The sequence below is a fragment of the Uranotaenia lowii genome, chromosome 1, assembly GCF_029784155.1.
Source record: "Uranotaenia lowii strain MFRU-FL chromosome 1, ASM2978415v1, whole genome shotgun sequence".
In the NCBI taxonomy this organism is placed as follows: domain Eukaryota; kingdom Metazoa; phylum Arthropoda; class Insecta; order Diptera; family Culicidae; genus Uranotaenia; species Uranotaenia lowii.
In genome coordinates, this window is record NC_073691.1 from 32,033,613 (window position 1) to 32,056,607 (window position 22,995).

The following is a 22,995-nucleotide window of genomic DNA, read 5'->3' on the forward strand; positions in this document are numbered from 1 at the left end:
TTAAAAATAGGATTTTTTACTCTCAGGGCAAAACAACTTAAAAAAGCATATAAATCCTTAAATATTTATAAATGTTCATACCGAAGTGATGGATTATAATCTTATTCACAGTTTGGAGATAAAATAAGTTCCGTAATATCATGAACTAACAAAGTTTCGCTTGATTGAGAACCCAAAATTAGATGATAAAAATCTTTAGATTTACTCTATTTATTTTTCAGAAGCAAAAATAAAGCTTGCACTGCCGATCGCCGTGGTAAATTATACACCGTTGGATAGGTGAAAGTCTCATCAAAAACATATCCTAAAATCAGCTGCTAGTTTTTGCTATATTTTGAATACGATGTCATTGAGTGGAACGCTGTTTTGTTTAAAAATGCAAATTTTTAAGTATTTATACAGAGTAAACCGAGCATTGTTTGCTTCGAAAAATATGCAAATTCACCTTAAAACATTAGTTTCAATATTTATCTAACCAACCTACAGGAATTTAGGAGCCCATACTTAATTTTAACAAAAATATTTATAAATAATTGAAAATTATTCAATTTCACAGTATAAAGCTCAAATCCCGTTTTAGCAATTATTGAAAAAAATAGCAAACTTTGAAAAAAAAATTAATTCATATTTTTTTCAACTTTCTGCCTATAATCTTCAACAAAATAGCTTTTTAATAATTTTTTCCCACTTTTTTTGATTTTGAACCACTGTGCAGCGGTCGGGTTTCGTTATTGATTGCTACTCGACCTACCCGATCATCGATCGTTCAATTCATCGCAAAAATACAGATCACCTCGCACGATGCTTGCTGTCAAAACAGTGCAGCACCATCATCAAATTGGAATCTCACCAATGCGCAATGCATATGGCGAATCTTGTTGGTCTTCGATCAGAAGTGAATGAATCAGGCAGTGAGTGAGTGATACATGAAGCCGATCATTAGCGTATTTTGTTTGATTTGATATACAGCAAATTACTAAATTTATTTGTTGTTATAACGTTTTTTAACATCAGTATGATTAAAATCAAATTGTAGTTGTGTTTGTGAGGGAAAGATGTTCACTTTCGCCGTGTTTTTCAATTTTTACAAGTTCTTTTATTAAACTGTCGTCCGTCACGTTGAAATTACTGAGAATTTATGGTGTTCCTCACAATTGTTTGATTTTTCTCGTCCTGCAAAAAATAATTTTGAATTTCATATAATTCAGGCAGTTACTGAGTGAGCTACATTCAGAATGGATCAGTTTGTATCTCAATCATCTCCGATATGCGATGTTTGCTAAACCGATTATTCTGAATGATGCGACTCGGTTTGCATAGCTGATAGGAGCGCTGATCGAGATTGCATACCAGCCAGGCGAAGCAGTTGCGAGAGGCGCTATCCCATTATACAATCAGAATGTTTCCAACAGGAAACGCATCCTGAGTGTTTGTTTTGATTGATATTCGGAACACTGCTTCAGCGTCCGATTTGGCTGTTTGCTGGCTCGGAATGACCTTATTCCTTCCCGGAGACGAATTCGTCGCACCGTACTGTGAGCGGCCTGGAACTTATTGGCCAAATCGCGGTCTGAAAGATTGGGATTCCTCTTGACGGCCTTGATGACTTTCCCACGCAGTTTCCGGTCGACAGTTCCACTCCGACGCTTCGAATGCGGCTTCCGAGCCGTCGTCAATGTTTCCTTGTACTGCTTGATAACACGCCATACGGTATTTCTGGGCATTTTAAGCTGTTTAGCTAGCTTCGATGCCGACAACAATGGATTTTCAAGAAAACTGTGCACAATTTGATCTCTCCGTTCGGCTTCCATGGCGGTTGTTTAAAAAATGCTATCGTTTGGTGTTATGACATAAATACATGGTGAAAGGTAATGTATTTCCCGACACGTGTGTGAAAAAAGTTTCCAAATCCGTCCACTAGGAGCGCCACAATGAGCAAAAGAATTTGTTCCAATATTAAATGAAGCAGACTTTAAGAAAATTACGTGAATTTTGCTTGCTACGCGGGTTTTGTTTGATAGCTGAAATTCACGTAAATTTCACGTGATTTTCATGGTGGCAAAAATCTATATATATATATTCACGTAGCGTTTATGTGAAAAGTTTTTTCGGTGTAGAGTTTGGAGCAGAGGTGCCAGGTGTTTTCGTCAAAGAATCAGGACTCAGTGAAGAAAAAAAAATTTTTTCAGAACACCAGTAGATTGGTGGAAACCCAGACAACCATTTGGTGGGTATATCAAATTAGAAACACAAATATACGTGCAAATATACGTGTAAACATATCGTATATAATGCCGCAAAACCAATATATACGTATCATTTTGGAGGCCATACAGGTACATTAGCACACATATTCTTGATTTGGATTGTATTGTCGTGATAAAATCATGCAATATATTTAAATACGAAAAAGAATATGCATGGGACGCACATTGTAGGTGCAGATATACGAAAATGAGTATAAATAACTTTCATACGATATAATCTGTAAAACAATATACGACTTCTGGTTGTCTGGGAATGAAATACAGCTCTGTTTAGATTGCATAAATGTAAGCCTTTATTTAAAGAGCAGAGAGAATAGAATAGAAGAGATACGAATTTAGCTGGCTTGTAGTTTATGTCGAAAAAACGCCGCGTAAATATCATCTGAACCAAAGATTACCATCGGTTTAATAGGTTAAACTGTTTTATTTAAAATTCATTTATAATTAAGACAGTTTTTTAAAAGTTCAGGGCGGCTTTTTGAAAATAAGGACAAATCATGAAAAATCAGGACCCCTCTGGCACCTTTGGTTCTGAGAGCAACGTATTTTCTCGTGAACGTACCAAAAATAAACTGTGTAAGCTCTCAGATTTCTCCTCAACACAATGTGCAATAGATTTGTCCGGAGAAGGAAATTCTGTTCATCAGCGGATGTGAATGCTCTCGCTCACTCTTATGTGTTGACAATCACACTCTTGAGGGCCGTTCACTAATTACGTAAACACGATTTTGGAATGTTTTAACCCTCCCTTCCCTCCTTGTAAGACAAAGTAAGATTTTTCAAACCCCCACCCCCTCCTTCTAGAAAGATCTTACGTTTTTTATTCTGTGAGAAATTGACACGTTTTTTTAAATAGCTTGAAAATATTAAACATGTGACATCCATGCTTGAAAACAAAGCACTTCTTCAGTAAATCTTAATAACTGCATTTGAAAAGCAAAATTTAAAAAAAATCAACAAATGTCATAAACGATTACAGGAAGCATTATTTGACATAGCTTGTTTGGGGCAACAATGATAGTCAATAAATTTCCACAATCGAATCAACAATGTAAAATCTAGATACTGATAAAAAAAAATCAGGTTAGTACAAGATACCATAATAAATTGTAAAGTTTTTGACCTGAAAATCATAAAAATCTTTAAAAAATCATTTTATGCTACTAAAATTGGTGCAAAATGTTTAACCATAATTACGTTGTCAACTAACCTAAAAGCTCAGACTCATTATAGTGGTAAGCGATAGAGTTTTATATTTTTTTTGGCAAATCTTTTGTAAAATTTAGAGTTGGTAGTACCCATCGATGAAAAAACTGTCTAGAAATTCATTATCTAGATCACCTCATATTGATTTTAAAGATTTTTCTTGATGGATTCAACTCGTGGTGTCACAACGCGCTACTTTTATTTTTTTCTCTATATTCTATTATATATATTCTAAGATTGCTATGATGAAAAGCGAAAAGCGACGATCTTTTTTAATAACGTAATTCTGTGTTGGCGGAGACATGTTGGTTTAAATTGGTTTTCTATAAATTTAATACCTAGTACCAGCAATTTTTTCATTCATTCAAAGGTAATAAAAGATAAAAAACACAACAGAAAAAATAATCAACAAATAGGTAATAAGAAAAAAAATCAGAGTAATATGCTTTCGTATGGTAGTGACGAATTATCAATGTAACAATTCTTATGTAAGATTTTTGGAAACATCCTCCCCTCTACCCCCTAGAAAGAGATCTTAAGCAAATGTGAAACATCCCCACCCCCCCTTACGTGCTTACGTAATTAATGAACGACCTCTTGATTTCAGTGCGATTTATCTCTCTCCATACAGCTTGGGGGAGCAGACGAAAAAAATAGCTCTCTCTTTCACTGGAGAAGCCGATCTGTGGAGTTTTGCCATCCATGGCTATGACAATAAACTTTTGTTTGCTAACCGACTAAGATGGTACACTGGGTAAGATATCGGTCTGGCAAGCCGAGATGAGATGTTCGGTTCTCACCATATGATTATTTTTTTGGGATGAATTATCCAAGGGGATGAAAACCCCATAAAATGTTTTTCTTGTTTCGCTTGAATGTAGTGGCCATGCATCATTTTACTTGGGAGCTCGAGTTTTTATGCCAGCAGTGCTTTTTTAATCATATTACACTTTTCAGCACATTTTCGGCTCAGAGATTTGCTAAATAGGCATTGGATTTTGGCAACCTTTTCTATTGGTGTATGCATTTTAATGAAGCTTCAAAGTGACTTCTAAGTCTTTTTTTAATTTACAAGAGTTACAGAGAGGTTTTTCAACGACAGTCAATTGACAGTTTATTGAAACTAACAAATATTTTAAAAGCCTGTTTTCTTCATAAGTATTATTTAAAGATTTTCAGGGCTTCCAATTTGATTTTTTAAAACTAACGTTTATCTGCAAAATGTAAAATTCAGGTGTATTTTTTTCATTCCAAATATTATTGAGAGTTTTGAATAGCATTTTACAAAGTTTTTGTAGCAATCTTGAAAGGCATTTATTGTAACACGCTTTACAATAATGAAAATTTTATAAATCTTCTAGAAAACACCATATTTTGCTTGGAAAAGCTATAAGAGCTTAAATCGTTGCAAGGAATTAGTTTCAGCTTCTTCGTTAAAATTGTTTCGATCTTTTTTTTTGTTGGTAAATGTCGTCCTCCTCATGAGTATTTACTACTATTATTTGTTTACGTCTCCTATGCCTCGGAGCAAGATTGTAGCTAAGCTATGATTTATGGGATTTAGGACTGCCACGCTCAAGGTGAAATTTCCTTCCGATGAGCTGTTGTAATGCCACCAAATGCGCCATAGCACTCTTCCTCCAATCACACCAAAAAAAGGCCGGACATCAAACCAACTAAACCGCAACAACAGCAAACACATTGAGTGGCACTTGAAGCATGAAAATACGGCTTGCTCACCATGGGCTCCAGCAATAATAACTCGATAAATTTCTCGTTAGTTTCGAGAGTAGGACCTCCCCAACTTCCGATTTCACAGCCACACCGTAATCATTCCTGACATTGAACCACTTTGTCACCACACCGTCGTCATCAACAACTACTAGCACCAGTTGGTTCGAACTAACAAGTTGCAACCAAGTTTTTTCCCCCTCCTACTTGGGTACTTGGGTTTTTGCTTAGTCAGTTTGTGGTAGCAAAATGAAACATAATTAATGGAACTATTTGCTTGCTGACGAAAGACGACGATGATGATTATGCAGCGTTGAAGAAAGGATGACAAAAGTTGGTTGCACATTTTTTATTGTGTGCCTACCTTTTCCAGTGTTGAGGCTGGAGGTTTGAGTGAGATCAACTACGAAAGGCTTTGAGAAATGAGAAAAAAAATCCGAAACTTTCTCCATTCTTGTAATATTTTCTAAATTGGTTGAAAATATTTTTGACCGGAAGGAAAAGAAAGATATGAGCACATTTCCATAAATTCATTTGTCAAAATTGTCAAAATTGTCAAAATTGTCAAAGTAGTCAAAATTGTCAAAATTGTCAAAATTGTCAAAATTGTCTAAATTGTCAAAATTGTCAAAATTGTCAAAATTGTCAAAATTGTCAAAATTGTCAAAATTGTCAAAATTGTCAAAATTGTCAAAATTGTCAAAATTGTCAAAATTGTCAAAATTGTCAAAATTGTCAAAATTGTCAAAATTGTCAAAATTGTCAAAATTGTCAAAATTGTCAAAATTGTCAAAATTGTCAAAATTGTCAAAATTGTCAAAATTGTCAAAATTGTCAAAATTGTCAAAATTGTCAAAATTGTCAAAATTGTCAAAATTGTCAAAAATGTCAAAATTGTCAAAATTGTCAAAATTGTGAAAACTGTCAAAATTGTCAAAATTGTCAAAATTGTCAAAATTGTCAAAATTTTCAAAATTGTCAAAAATGTCAAAAATGTCAAAAATGTCAAAAATGCCAAATTGTCAAAGGTGTCAAAAATGTCAAAAATGTCAAAATTGTCAAAAATGTCAAAAATGTCAAAATTGTCAAAAATGTCAAAAATGTCAAAAATGTCAAAAATGTCAAAAATGTCAAAAATGTCAAAAATGTCAAAAATGTCAAAAATGTCAAAAATGTCAAAAATGTCAAAAATGTCAAAAATGTCAAAAATGTCAAAAATGTCAAAAATGTCAAAAATGCCAAAAATGTCAAAAATGTCAAAAATGTCAAAAATGTCAAAAATGTCAAAAATGTCAAAAATGTCAAAAATGTCAAAAATGTCAAAAATGTCAAAAATGTCAAAAATGTCAAAAATGTCAAAAATGTCAAAAATGTCAAAAATGTCAAAAATGTCAAAAATGTCAAAAATGTCAAAAATGTCAAAAATGTCAAAAATGTCAAAAATGTCAAAAATGTCAAAAATGTCAAAAATGTCAAAAATGTCAAAAATGTTAAAAATGTCAAAAATGTCAAAAATGTCAAAAATGTCAAAAATGTCAAAAATGTCCAAAATGTCCAAAATGTCAAAAATGTCAAAAATGTCAAAAATGTCGAAAATGTCAAAAATGTCAAAAATGTCAAAAATGTCAAAAATGTCAAAAATGTCAAAAATGTCAAAAATGTCAAAAATGTCAAAAATGTCAAAAATGTCAAAAATGTCAAAAATGTTAAAAATGTCAAAAATGTCAAAAATGTCAAAAATGTCAAAAATGTCAAAAATGTCAAAAATGTCAAAAATGTCAAAAATGTCAAAAATGTCAAAAATGTCAAAAATGTCAAAAATGTCAAAAATGTCAAAAATGTCAAAAATGTCAAAAATGTCAAAAATGTCAAAAATGTCAAAAATGTCAAAAATGTCAAAAATGTCAAAAATATCAAAATTTTCGAATTGTCAAAACTGTTAAAAATGTCAAAAATGTCAAAATTTTCGAATTGTAAAAACTAGTTAAATCGAATAGCAGAACTCATAAATTATTTCCAAAAACACCTGTAAAGTTTTAAAGAAAACAGGACAGCATACCTCCGGGCGCCCCACTTCCGTTCGATAATAAGAAAAAAAAGTTTCGGTTCCGACAAACCGATGCAATCTGCCTTACGGGAAGCTGCTGTGAATAATTAACCATAACATCTTTGCCCAGAGCGAGCAATGTTTTCAGTTTTGACTCGAAAGAAGAGTAAAAAAAATGTTAACGAAAATTACGGGGGATTAACACCGTCATTTCTCATCCTGACCCGAAAGTATGCAACATGTTCTGTTCTGTTCCTTTTGCTGTTCGCGGATTTTTGACAGCGAACTTCAGAACAAATTTCGCGTAACCCGCTCCTTGGCTCCCTCAAAAGAAGTTTACGAACGGAAATGAGGTTTGATTAAAAATAATATTAAATCCTCGAAATGGAGGGGATAATTAAAATTTTCTAACAACATCAGAGCTTTCTGGTTATGGTGGAAAAATGAGAGAAAATCACTTTCGAAAGTGCAGCCAGCGGCAGGCGATGGAGACTTCCGATTTGGTAGTCGAACTTTCGTGTAAAGGTGAGCTTACTAGAAAGGATTAATTTTAGAATTTTTTATCTAGAAGAATTAGTTCGTAGAAGATATTTAGTTTAAAAAAAGAAAAGATTTATGATTATCGAATCTTTTGTATAATTTTGAGAAATTCTGTTCAGAATTTTTTTTAGAAGTCTACCTAAACTAAACTTTTTTTCCTCAGGCATTTCAAATGAGAAATTGTGTTTCGAGTCATAATTATTCTATTTTTGCGCTATTGAACAGCAGTATCAGTAATTATATCACGCATGTAATCAGATTTGGTATCACGGTGCTTCGCGGAAGAACGTCACCGCAAGGCAACAAGACTAGAAATCCAAATCAACTTTGAAGCATCTTTCAACAGAGTACTTCCATACTTATTGAATGCCTGGGAAAGATCTCTACACATCATTGGTCGACCGGAAATAGTTCAATGTTTCGTAAGACAAACCCAAAATTAAGTTAGCGTTTGTTCTCGCTCCGAGGAGCTCTAGTGTACCAAATACTTCCCAGTTAGTTGAATAAAGTAAATCAATTTGGAATCCCACCACCATCAGCACCTTCGGGTTTGAGGTTTCCAAGCATACACGGCCAAATTAGGAACGGAGCTATGATACGAGCATGAAACTTTGTTTCGAAAGTAAATTTGCTCTCAACTCCCATTCTATACATGATTGAACTGGTAAACCAAAAGCTTGGAATGTTTCGGAAATTGTTTAGCTACTCAATTGTTTTGCGGGCTGAAGTTCCTTAGATGATAAAATCGGGAATCATGATATAACCCAATCAGGAAAACAGAAATCAAGATACAGGAAGATTTGTTTTTTTTTTTCGTAAATATGCAGATTTGGTGAACAATAATATAATCCAGATTGACCGCTAACTCGATTTTTTTGCTTTTGGCAGTTTAGCCCTTATAAAATTTTACGGTAGATCTGTACTATTATTAACAGAAATACATTAAAATAGAAACCTTTAAATAAAATAACAAACAGTTATTTTATTTAAAGGTTATACAGGTAATACAGGTTACAAAAAGATGGTATTGTCAGCACAGGTCGTATACTTATCCAGCAAGGCTTGTCGATGATATATCTTTTTTTTTAATTTTTTTGGCCCAAAAAAAATTGAAAAAAAAATGGTTTAAAAACCGTACTTTTTAACCATCCGTCCAAGTTTTTTCAGTCACAGCAGAGAAATTTTGAAAATGGGCTTTGAGAAGTTGATGAATTTTGACGCATTTTGGTGTCATTGAGCCTAATTCGCTCTTGAGTGTCAATTTTACACTCCTCGATTCGTATAGAATTCAAGTTTTAGAAACTTCAAATATTTGTCTGATAATATTCAGACACAACACTTCAATTTAACGTTATTCAAAGTATAAGAAAAAAAAATCGAAAAATGTTTTTTCTGTTAAACTTGCCTCATTGGGGTATTTTTCGTTCCTATCAATCTGTCTTCTCGTCTTGATTTATCACCAAGCTGTCCTCTCAACTAGCTAATTGGTGTTTTTACAATTACGAGCTGTCCTCTCAACTCGCTTATTATTGTTTTTACAATTTCTGTCAAGCTGTTCTCTCAACTCGACTGTTCACCAAGCTGTCCTCTTAACTTGCTTATTGGTGGTTTTTACAATTTTCATCAACCTGTCTTCACAACTCGCTTATCGGTTTTTTTTCCAATTTCTATCGAGCTGTCCTCTAATTCATCTTGATCACCAAGCTGCCCTCACAGTTCGCTTATTGGTGTTTTTTTTTAATTTCTATCAAGCTGTCCTCTCAACCTGCTTGATCACCAAGATGTTCTCTCAACTTGCTTATTGATGTTTTTTTCAATTCCTTTCAAGCGGTCTTCTCAATCCGTAATTGGTGTTTTTTTTTTCAATTTTTATCAAACTATCCTCTCAACCCGATTGATCACCAAGCTGTCCTCACAACTCGCTTATTGGTGTTTTTTTTTTAAATTTCTATTAAGCTGTCCTTCCTACGAGCTTGATCATCATGCTGTCCTCTCAACTCGCATATCTGTCCTATCAACTCGATTATAGATGTTTTTCTTCATTTCATCAAGCTGTCCTTTCAACGAGCTCGATCATCAAGCTGTCCTCTCAACTCGCTTATTGATGATTTTTTAAATTTCTATCAAGCTGTCCTCTCAACTCGCTTATTGGTGTTTTTTTCAATGTCTATCAAGCTGTCCACTGCACCTACTTGATTACCAAGATGTCCTCGCTACTCGCTTATTGGTATTTGTTTTCGATTTCTTATCAAGCTGTCCTCTCAACCGCTGGATCACGAAGATGTCCTCTCAACTCGCTTATAGGTTTTTTTTTTCAATTTCTATCAAGCTATCCTCTCAACTCGCTGATTGGTGTTTCTTTTTAAATTTTTCTCAAGCTTTCCTCTCAACCCGATTGATCACCAAGCTGTCCTCTCAACTCGCTTACTGGTACATTTTAAATGTCTATTAAGCTGTCCTCACAACTTGCTTATTGGTGTTTTTTTTCATTTCTCTCAAGCTGTCCTCTCAACCCGCTTAATCACCAAGATGTCCTCTCAACTCGCTTATTGTTTTTTTTTCATTTCTATCACGCTGTCCTCTCAACCCGCTTGATCACCAAGCTGTCCTCACAACTTGCTCATTGGTGTTTTTTTTTAATTTCTATCAAGCTGTCCTCTCAACCCGATTGATCACCAAGATGCCCTATCAACTCACTTATTGGTGTTTTTTTTCATTTCTATCATGCTGTCCTCTCAACTTGCTTATTGGTGTTTTTTTTTCTCTCAAGCTGACCTCTCAACTCGATTGATCACCAAGCTGTCCTCTCAACTCGCTTCATGATGTTTTTTTACTATTTTTATCTAGCTGTTTTCTCAACCCGCTTGATCATCAAGCTATCCTGTCAACTCGTCAATTTTTCAATCGATCAGTACGGTTTTATGCCCAAACGCTCTACGACAACTAACCTGTTGACATTCACTTCCTATGTACACGAAAGTTTTGCTGCTAAGTCTCAAACTGACGCCATTTATACCGATTTGTCAGCAGCGTTTGATAAGGTGAACCACGATATCACCATTGGTAAGCTTGGGCGCTAAGGATTCTGCGGACCTTTACTTGGCTGGTTCCGCAGTTACTTAACTGGACGTAAATTGACAGTTCGCACTGGAGACACTCTCTCCAGCCAGTTCTCTGCTTCCTCTGGTGTGCCCTAAGGTAGTCACTTAGGACCGATTATCTTCTTAATCTATTTTAACGATGTGCTCACACTCCTTAACGGCCCGAAACTTTGTTATGCTGACGATCTTAAACTGTTTTACGCCATAAACGGTCAGGACGACATTGATTTTCTGCAAAACCAGTTTAATCTTTTCACTAATCTTTCAACTGCCTGCCTTTGAATCGCAGTAAATGTGCAGTCATCAGTTTCTCACGAAGACGGCAGCCTTTTTGCGCGGAGTACTTCTTAGGAGATGAGTCCATTGCGCGGGTGGACCACATCAATGATTTGGGCGTAATACTCGACCGTAAGCTGGAATTCAAAACACATACGAACTACGTCGTCGATAAAGCTTCTAGAAGCCTCGGATTTTTATTCCGAGTGGCCAAGGAATTCAAGGACGTGTATTGCCTGAAGAGCCTGTATTGCAGCATAGTTCGATCCATCCTCGAATACGCCTCAGCTGTCTGGTGTCCTTACTACCAGAACGGTAATGAGCGGCTCGAGGCCATCCAGAGGCGCTTTTTGCGTTATGCCCTTAGACACCTTAACTGGCAAGACCCATTCCACATGCCAAGCTACGAACATCGATGTCGTCTTATAGACATGGATACTCTTCAAGCCCGAAGAAATGCAACACGAGCTTCTTTTGTCGCCGATCTACTGACATCGCGTATCGATTGTCCTACGCTACTAGAAGCTATTCCTCTTAGTGTGAGACCTCATGGACTGAGAAACCAGGACCTTCAACTGTATGTTCCCATTCGATTGAACAACTATGGAGCTAATAGTGCATTCATCGGTGTGATGAAAACGTTCAACCGCTTTTACGAACTCTTCGACTTCGACGATTCGCGGAATGTTTTTCGAAGAAGTGTTTTAAGATTATCAAGAAATCATTAATTAGATGTAAATTTTATGTAACTTTAACTTTAAGTCGTCATTTGGACCTATACTTGATTGAATAAACAAACAAACAAACTCGATTATAGATGTTTTTCTTCATTTCATCAAGCTGTTCTTTCAACGAGCTCGATCATCAAGCTGTCCTCTCAACTCGCTTATTGATGTTTTTTTTAAATTTCTATCAAGCTGTCCTCTCAACTCGCTTATTAGTGTTTTTTTCAATGTCTATCAAGCTGTCCACTGCACCTACTTGATCACCAAGATGTCCTCGCTACTCGCTTATTGGTATTTGTTTTCGATTTCTTATCAAGCTGTCCTCTCAACCCGCTGGATCACCAAGATGTCCTCTCAACTCGCTTATTGGTTTTTTTTCAATTATTTTATTATTATTTTAAATTCAATTCAACTCGATTATAGATGTTTTTCTTCATTTCATCAAGCTGTCCTTTCAACGAGCTCGATCATCAAGCTGTCCTCTCAACTCGCTTATTGATGATTTTTTAAATTTCTATCAAGCTGTCACAACTCGCTTATTGGTATTTTTTTTCATTTCTCTCAAGCTGTTCTCTCATCCCGTTTGATCGCCAAGCTGTCCTCACAACTCACTTATTGGTGTTCATATTTCGATTTCTTTCAAGCTGTCCTCTCAACTCGCTTATTGATGTTTTTTTTTTCAATTTCTTTCAAGTTGTCCTCTAAACTCGCTTACTGGTGCTTTTTCAATTTTCATCAAGCTGTCCTCTCAACTCGCTTATCAGTGTTTTAGTGACCGTATCTAGCCGTAGCAACTACGCGCTGTCGTCCTTGGCTCGCTCAACATTGAAAAGCACATTTTTCAACACTTTTTAACTTTTTTTGTGGTCATGATCTTAAAAAATTTCAAAAAAATGTCATGTGCAACGTATATCTTCCAACTTCAGCTTTCTTGGACACTAAGTGATTTTTTAGCATTCCGTAGCTGATCCTTATCAGTGGCTGATCTACAGTCTTTTCCAAACCACGTTTTTTCGACTTTTTTTTTATATTGAAAAGCTGGAAAACTGAAGTGTTGTATCTGAAATTTGTGTGAAAAATATATTTGGGTTCCATCACGAGATTCTAAAACTAGAAATGTTATAAAAATCATTTGAAAACAAGAGAGATATAGCGGTTTTAGTCAGGAGTGTCAAATTGACACCTCAGGAACTCTAACCAGTAAAAATGTCTGGGACGGATGAGGGTTAAATTTCCTAAATCAAAAACACAAAATTTTGGACGGTTTTTCAACGTAAACTTTTTTTATGTTTTGCCAGTCAAAATTTTCCCCATTTTTTCAACACCTTTCAACAAATTTCCACTCAGATTTCGAGTACATTGACCAACAAGTGAAAACCAAACAAAGTTTGCGAATAAAATATACGATCAGAATTTAAAGATTTCGCTAAAATAGATGATTACTTCAAAAATTTTGATAAAAATATTGTTTTTTTTTTTTTTTTTAAATAAAAAATGATTAGGTTTGTACATAATTTAAAACTAACAATAAACATTGTCTAGAACTAGACGTAAAATAAACTGGCAACATTGGAACAAATTATCAAAAGCACGGTTACAAAGGTGCATTCTTTATGATCATTCCTATCGAAGACAGAATGCAGTTTGAGTGAAATAAGTTACAATATAATCATTCTACAATATATTGTTGCTCACTGGAAAAACCATAAAATTGATTTTATAACTCGATTTTCAGAGGTTCCAGAAACGTGACGAGGATCTACGTGATAGCACAAAATTTATTTAGAATTACAAAATGAGTTTTTAGTAACCTGTGATTCAATAATTGTTTTCGAAAGATGGTGGCGTCCTGAATTCGAATCATTTGTCCGATGTTGTCCACCAGCTCTTGTTTTAGTGATTTTGCGTACGCAAATTTTGAAATAGATCAATTCTGAATAAAATCGATCATTGATAACTGACGAGCCAACAAACCTACATGAATCTTCCATCTAATTATGGATTCAGATTTTGTCTAGATATTCTAGATTCAGAGGAACATCGCTTTAAAAATATTAAATTCTACCATTTTTTTTTTAATTTTTAAAGATGACATTACAATTATTTCTGACTTCTGAGAACTTTGTTGAAAATTGCAAAACGATTGAATTTCTGTTTTATAAATTATCTAAGATTCAATTTGGGTGAAAATATCCAAAAAATGTCGTCAAAATTCCCGTATTTCGATGAATTGAGAAAAATAAACAATAAGAAAATTTCTTTGTATAACTTTTTCACCAGAAGTCAAAATGACTCGTGGTCTTGATTGATTTAAAACCTTCAATATCCAAATCTTTGTAATATTTTACAGTTTTGCCAAAAAAGTGCACAAATTAGTTTAATGATTTTTTACCCATTTTCAAAGAATTTTCAGCGCCCCAAATTGTTCTAAATCATCTCTAAAGCTATTTGCAACTCCGAAAAATGTAAAATTTGTTGCCTTGTGTAATTCTCACTTTCTTCCTGATGCGTTCTTCCAGATTTATAGAAAAAGTTCCGGTCCTACACAGTAAATTTTTGCCTCGATTTCCAGCAAAAAAAAAATTGCAGGAATCGTTCAGAAATCCATTTTTTTTTGCTGGAAACCAGCAATCGGTTTTCTAATTGCTGGATTTTTCAGCAATCGGTTGTGTTCTTGTCATTTTTGCTGAAAAATAATCAATCGGTTTTCAAATTGTTGGACTTTCCTGCAATTGATCTAGTTAGCTGGACAATCAACAATCGAGTTGTCACATTGGAGTCTGTTTGTTTTCGTACCCTGAAGCAAGGTGAGACTCTATTTAACGAATTTTGGTTAGATTAATATAATTTTTTTTTTCCTCTGTATTCTAGCAAGGTCATAAGTCAAGGGTTGAACATATTTTATAAATAGATATTTTTCAGAATTCTTTTCTAAGGTGGTGAATGATCAACACTTTGGCACAAATCTGCCACTCCAGAGCCGGCGTTGGAAAATTAAAAAATAAATTTTTGGAAATAAATACAAACATTATTTAAAAATGGAAGAAAATAATTGTTTTTCATTGCTCATTATATGCACAGCCAGTATTCAAAATTTAATTTTGAATTGAAATATAAGTTTGGTACTAAATACAGCCGGTTGTTTTGAAAGAAATAGCTGGTTTCCATCAATCTGGATTGCTGATTTTTCTGATTTTGCTGATTTGAAGTTCTTAGGGATAATTATTAATTTTGAAAGTTTTGCTCGTGTGTTTTTTCCTTGAATTTTCAATATAATAAATTGTTCTAAGCCCCCGATCGATCCTTTCCCCGAAAAGTGCGATGGATAGGGGAGAGTCTTCTTTACAATTTTGCAAGTTTTTGGAGATGTCGATTTTTGTTATTGGATTTTATTTTAAAGAAGACACCGTCTTTTCATATTAACACTCTAGAGCTGATTTCGGTTAAAGTCAATTTTTCTGAGTTCAAATTTACGCAGTATGATTTAACAATTCAGAACAAAACCTGTTTACAGATTTTTTTTGTTTTTCTAAGAAAGTGTAAAATTATTCGTACTTTGGCTTGAATTTCATTATTTTAAATGTTTCTTTTTCCGAAGTTCATCTCATATTCTTGATTGTTACAATGTTACAATGTCTCGTTCAAATTTTAATCATTTTTTACTTTCCGAAATAATCAAAAACTTACAATCTCTCGTAAAAAACATAGCTGAGTCCTGCTTGTTAATAAAATTGACAATTTGCAGAAATATGACGATTGGAAGACGATATATTCTTCGCCATATTTTTCTTATTGATTGAAATTAGGCGTTTGGAATCACCACTACTTTTCAATTTTTCCCAGATAATGTCCAGATTTCATTTTTCGAAGTACTTTTTTAACATTTACTCTCTTTTTCTCTCTCTACTATTTTTAAACAACTCTCTCTGAACACATTTATAACGGCGCCGGCCACGTCCTAGTAATCAAAAGATGGGTAGGAAAAATGGAAATAAAGGAATATAAAGGAATAAATTTCGTTTTTTTCTTGTTTCTAAATATTCCCAAAATTATTATTTTATGACAATTTCTTGACGACAACAAGTGAAGCCTAGCTTATAACCTTATTTCATTGTTTTTTCTTAATGCTTTCCGTCATAACTTTATCATCAATTTTGTTAGGAAAGCCAATTTGATTGTTAAGTTGATGAATTAGTTCAACAACAGACTTTAAAGGTCAAAGGTTCTATTTTGCTAAATGGTGTGGCCATAAGTTTTCCTAAACCTCAAAAGAGATTTTATTCTAATGAAACTCCTGTTTTTATCCTTAAAGCCTTGTCAAAAATGTGTGTAGGCTTGGACTCACCATATATAGAAAAAGTTATTTATGACTAGTCACATGGTCAGGCAAAATATTTCAAATGGGAATGACAATTTGTTGTAAAAGAAGATAAGCTCGGCAAGGATTGTTTTTGAAATGTCATGCGTTTTTTAAATCGTCCTCAAGCCAATTTGTGCATCCCACGAAAGGCATTTGCCACACTCGTCGTCGTCGGAATTGCCGGAAGCACCCAATCCATAAATCATCTTCATAGATACATGCTGACGCATTTGAAGCAGCAGATATGCAGATTTTACCATTGGATGCTCTCTCTTGGAAGACGACAGTGCTAATAGAATCAATTTTGCATGAGAATGAGGGGGCTGATTTGAAACTGCCACAGAAAATTTGCTTGAACTCAAATATCATATGATATGCACGGGAGTCAGGCGAATGATGTCAAACGATTTATTACGTGTAGGCACTCGTAAATCCAGCATAAATTTAAGATTATGTCCTAAGAAAATTTACCACGTGTTACTGTTTGCAATTTACTTCATCAAAATAATTACTTTTTCATAGGTAATATTCTATTTTGAATCCAAAATGGAACTATTTTTAAAAATAGCAAAAAAAATCCCATCTTTATATCCCACGGATTTAATCTCATTAGCATCAGATGTATTAATTATCATTTCCAGAGCGATGAGCGATTTTAATGATCTCGGTATCTTCACTTCAGACTGGACCGGGATTTTGTGCTTATCAATATCATCATCGTTAGTCTTTGCCACTTCAAAAAGTTGGCCGGCCCAGAACCGTCTCTATTTATGACAGCAACCAATTTACTTATCCGTCCGGTTCGTCCGTCCAGATTTCTGACATGTATGTTGCGTATGGTCCCGGATCCGGAAACCTGAGATCCTGCTTATAAGGACTGGATTATTCCTATCGTCGTCGTCGTCGTCGTAAACACCCACCTGTGAAGTTAACATTCGGGTGTTCAGATGTCAGTCAGATTTATTGCATTCTTCCTTCTTCACGTTTCTCCTCTCCGAAGGTCCTCGGCATTGTTTAACAAACATCCTTGGGGATGAAGGGAAGAAAAGGGCGAAGTGTCACCACTTTTTGGGACGATATTTGGACCATTACCGAATTTAAGGGGGTAAAAGGGGGCGATGATGTACAAAAATGACAAAAATGACAAAAATGACAAAAATGACAAAAATGACAAAAATGACAAAAATGACAAAAATGACAAAAATGACAAAAATGACAAAAATGACAAAAATGACAAAAATGACAAAAATGACAAAAATGACAAAAATGACAAAAATGACAAAAATGACAAAAATGACAAAAATGACAAAAATGACAAAAATGACAAAAATGACAAAAATGACAAAAATGACAAAAATGACAAAAATGACAAAAATGACAAAAATGACAAAAATGACAAAAATGACAAAAATGACAAAAATGACAAAAATGACAAAAATGACAAAAATGACAAAAATGACAAAAATGACAAAAATGACAAAAATGACAAAAATGACAAAAATAACAAAAATAACAAAAATGACAAAAATGACAAAAATGACAAAAATGACAAAAATGACAAAAATGACAAAAATGACAAAAATGACAAAAATGACAAAAATGACAAAAATGACAAAAATGACAAAAATGACAAAAATGACAAAAATGACAAAAATGACAAAAATGACAAATATGACAAAAGTGACTAATGATTCCCCATTTTCGACGGTCGCCATACGAAGAAAAGAAATTGTACAATGGACAAAGCCATCGATACTTTGTTTGCCTCGTTCCTGATACAGAAATTATTCGAGTACGAACCCTAAGACGAGAACAAAAAATATTCACATCCTATCCAGATGTGACTCTCTCACAAGTTTATTTGAAATTTCATAAAATTTAGAAAAATATTATGGGTTGGATTGGGATGTTTATAACCAAAACATCGTTATTCATCTCTTCTTATACTGGATTGTTATTTTTAAATTAAACATAAATATTGTTGACTTTCATTGGTACATTGTACAATGGGAAAACCACACACCACTCAGATGTCTCCGGTCTAATTTTATGGCAGATGAGAAAATTTCGCATTGGATTAACATTTGAATCAGCGGCTTCAAAATTTTTGGGATAATAATAAAAAGGTAAAATTACCTAGATAGTAAGGTGAACGCTCGTGAAAACCAAAAAGGTAACATCTACATCTTAAAAAAAATCAAATCTTAAAATTTTATTTATTTTCTGCATATTCTTTATCCAATCCGAATATATTCTTAGCAAAAGCCTGCCCAATTCGTGCTTTTTCAAACAAACAATCAGCAACAGCTTCAACAATCTGCGCTTCCTAAGCCATTCCGTCTATTTCCACAGGAAGACTAAATCAAAACAAACAATTAGCTGCAGCGGCCTTAAAAGTCTGCATTTCCTAGGCAATTCCGTCTTTTTTCACCGGAAAACCAAATCAAACAATCAGCCGCAACAGTCCTAAAAATTGGCGCTTCTAAGGCATTCCGTCTTTTTCCACCGGAAGGCCAAATCAAAATAAACAATCAGCAGAAATCTGCTCTTCCAAAGCCAATTCCGTCTTTCTCCACCGGAAGGCCAAATCAAAGCTAACAATCAGCAGCAACAATCTAAAAAAAATCGACGCTTTCTGAATCATTCCGTCTTTTTCCACCGGAAGGCCAAATCGATACAAACAATCATAGCAGCAAACTTAACAATCTGTGCTAAGCCATTCCGTTATTTCCTCCGGCCTTCCAGCAGCCTTAGATATCTGCGCTTCCTAAGCCAATTACGTCTTTTTCCACCGAAAGTGCAAATCAAACAAGCAATCAGCAGCAACAATCTTAAAAAATCTACGCTTCCTAAGCCATTCCGTCTTTTTCCACCAGAAGGCCAAACCAAAACAAACAATCAGCAGCAGCAGCCTTAAGAATCTGCGCTTCCTAAGGCAATCCGTATTTTTCAACCGGAAGGCCAAATCAATACAAACAATCATAGAAGCAACCTTAGCAATCTATACTTTCAAAATTCTCCGTCTCAATTACCGGAGGAATGAACAATCAAAGCAGCATCCTAAACAATCTGCGCTTTTCCATCTTCTCCGTCTTATTTTCCGGTGCCGTGACTTTGTTTTTTTTTGCCTAGCGTTGTCAAAATATCAGAGATTGCCATAAAAAAAATTTTATTTTTTATTTATCTTCAGTGTTGCCGAATACAACTTTTATTTTATTTTACTTTTATTAAGTTTGATTTATTTTCTGCATACCCTTCATATCATTTCTATAGATAGGTATTTTTTGCTTGTGACGAAATTCCAAAAAAAAAAAATAATAAGCGCTATTCCTACCAAATTGTTTGATCCATTCGAAATTAACAAATACAGCGATAGTTATATTTCAAGTTTTATAGCAAGCTTCTAGACCAAATTTAGGTTTCATAAGAGGCTTAAAGAGTTTTACAAAACAATTGGTGTTACTTGGGAAACTTGATTCTATATAGAGAAAATGTCTGCATTGCTGCTGCAGCTATCCCTGGGCGCAGCTTTTTCCTGATTGATTTTCTTTCGAAAGGTAAAATTTACCGAGAAAAAAAGATGAACGTGCTTTGGTTTCACGCACGTAACTTCTACCTCTTCGATGTGAAACTCACCTCACATCGAGGTGAAGTTTACCTGTATTGAGCTGGAAAAAAGGTACAATTTACCGAGAAAAAAGGTAAATTCGAAAAAGATAAATCATACCTTGAAGCGAAGTGTTTTGAAATGGTGCGAACCGTAGATCACCGATCCGGATTGTCACCAGCCTGGCGGAAGGAAGTTGCACTTTTTTAAGACGTAGTCATAGAATCCAAATCAATAATTATAAGGTAAAAATCTCCGACTAACTTTAATTAATATCAAACTTTGCATAAATTTTGTCTTTGTTTTATTTTTGATTGATGAAACCAGCGAAAACAGGTAGCATTTACCTTTTTAGTCAGAGAATGGGGAAACGGTAAAATCTACCTTTATGCTCAGTGAATCTCGAAAACGAAAATTTACATTTTTATGAGCTTTCATTACGTCGTATCAAACATCTTAAGAAGTCACAGAAAACTGCTGCAAAATTGATAACTTAAAATTTATATTTAATACATAGAATATGTTGCCCAGACTACAAATATTCTAAATGGAAAAAAGTTGCTACTCGTTCATGTCAGTTTATTATTTTTTTTTGTAATAAAACTGTTTTTTTGCCTTTTGTTTCAAAAGACGTAATGAAAGCTCAAGCGAGATAAAATTAACCTTTTTCATAGATAAATGGAAAAAAGGTCAATACTGATGTTATGAAATCGCTAGGTACATCTTTGTACCTGAAAATGATCACATTTTCATATGTGATGAAAGAGATTAGAGAAACATGAACTATCAAAGAACGAAAGAACATAAGCCGTAAATATCATGAAAATTTCGAAAAAGATACAACGGCTCACCGACAGGACTTGAACCTGCAATCTCCGCTTCGGTACAACGGCGCGTTAGCCAATTCCACCACGGTGAACGTGATGGAACCGGCGAACACGAGCAATCGAGCTCTGCCGATCAACTGCTGGACCTTCTATCGAAACACCATGTGTATCCCGCATGTGATCTTTCCCTCTATTGATCTCTCTTGTTTCTCTAACCCCACCCATCGACTCGGGATTTTAGCCGAACGAGCACATGGTCGATTGCTTCGGGTTTGCCGCAACTTACGGTCAGATAACAACAGTATTGATTTCAACAGAGCAACACCTCCCTGTGTAACTGGTATGTTCGGAACCTTGAGCGGCACTGATTGCTTCTTCATCTGACCGTAAGTTGCGGCAAACCCGAAGCAATCGACCATGTGCTCGTTCGGCTAAAATCCCGAGTCGATGGGTGGGGTTAGAGAAACAAGAGAGATCAATAGAGGGAAAGATCACATGCGGGATACACATGGTGTTTCGATAGAAGGTCCAGCAGTTGATCGGCAGAGCTCGATTGCTCGTGTTCGCCGGTTCCATCACGTTCACCGTGGTGGAATTGGCTAACGCGCCGTTGTACCGAAGCGGAGATTGCAGGTTCAAGTCCTGTCGGTGAGCCGTTGTATCTTTTTCGAAATTTTCATGATATTTACGGCTTATGTTCTTTCGTTCTTTGATAGTTCATGTTTCTCTAATCTCTTTCATCACATATGAAAATGGAAAAAAGGTAAAATTTACGTTTTTGCTAGGTGGATGGGAAAAACGTTAAATTTACCTCAAAAGATGGGTGAAAAAAATCACCTTTGCTTCCCTGTAAATTTTAGCTTTTTTAAATTTTCCGTGTATTGTAGTAAATTCTAAATAAACTAACAGAAATCAGTACTTTCAAAGTTACATTTAAGATGGATAAAGCTCTTAAACATTCTTGTTTTTTTTTCAAAAGTCTCATGATTTAATCCTTAATCTAGCTTTATAAATTTATGATACACTATTTATTGGTTGCTTTGAAAAAGGTACACCGAAAAAAGTCCATCGGTCCCTCAAAATCTCAATCCGACCCTGAATTCGTTGCCCGAAGAAGTTGGTCAACACTCCCGATTCGATTGTTGTGTTATAATCTAAGCCTTTTTCCTTTGGTCTTCTCCCATTTTTTTTCCAACAGGCATGGCAAGCAGTTCGGAATCCGTTCGAGTTTATCAAACCCCCGGAAAAGGTCCATCCAGTGACAGGTGAGAAATGATATCATACGATGATATGTAGTGTGGTAGGTACGAGTAACTGGGAAGTGTTTTTTTTCCTCTCAATCGCTCCAAACTTCCGCTTCAGACAACGAAAACGATGACGACGTATGGTGGACCATCGCCTTTCTTCGACGAGAAGTAGAGTGATATTTGACCATCCTCAAAGTGAAACTACGTTCGTAGGGTAAATGCCACACATGTATGCCAAATCGACTCAAAAAAAAAAAAAAAACAAAAATACCTTTAGAGAAAGTATAAGTGACGCTACCTGGATCACTAACTTTAAGGTAGTTCGCACTCAAAATGATTGACGTTTTTTTCGTAAGTTTTCTTTTGGATCAGTGTCGAACAGTCATGATCTCTTGAACATTCTTTGAGCCTTGGAAGTTCAAAGAGCCAGTCTTTTCAGAGCTATTTTCTTCCAGAACTGTATTCCTGGACCATGTGATTTGGCTCAATTTCGTGTGATTTGATATACAAGCTCTCTAACGGTATACATGTCGGCTTTGCGAAGGAAATAAAAAACAACTTCAAGCCTACATACGTACAAAGGTGTTGAGTTTCAAAAGCGAGCTAAAGATAGAGACAACTATTCATGGCTGGGGAAATGCTTGACAAGAACTCGAAAATCACAACATAGGACTTTTTTCCACGTTATCTTTGGGAGCATGTTTTTGTGCTTCGGACAGGATAAACACTTTCTTTCGTTAAAAAGTTCAAAGGATCGAACTATACGCTAACATTTAGCAATGTCTGCAGCAGTTATCTGCTGGTTAAAATCAAATCTCAGTTTCATTGAATTAGAGAAATGGAAAAAAAAGATTTTAAACATTTGATGAAACCAATCTAACAGTAAAACACGTTTTCCGCTAAAATTCTCTTGATTCTAACTAAACCGATTTTTACTTAATTTATAGTTTTGGAAAGCTTGTAGCGTGACTAATATATGATTAAGAGCCAATATTCAGCTATAATCATTTATTTTAACGCTATATAAAATCGAAGAAATTTTCGTTTTTTGAAAAAAAACA

The 22,995-nt window shown here is 34.8% G+C and overlaps 1 protein-coding gene across 4 annotated transcripts in view; it reads left to right on the forward strand.

Annotated features, from left to right (window-relative positions):
• Positions 1 to 22,995, forward strand: part of LOC129738413 (corticotropin-releasing factor-binding protein) — a 69,036-nt gene that overhangs the window by 24,868 nt on the left and 21,173 nt on the right. For all 4 annotated transcript variants that reach the window (XM_055729603.1, XM_055729606.1, XM_055729605.1 and 1 more), the window contains exon 3: positions 21,886 to 21,952. In XM_055729603.1, coding sequence (XP_055585578.1) covers positions 21,886 to 21,952 — 67 coding nt within the window. The remainder of the gene's footprint in view (positions 1 to 21,885; positions 21,953 to 22,995) is intronic.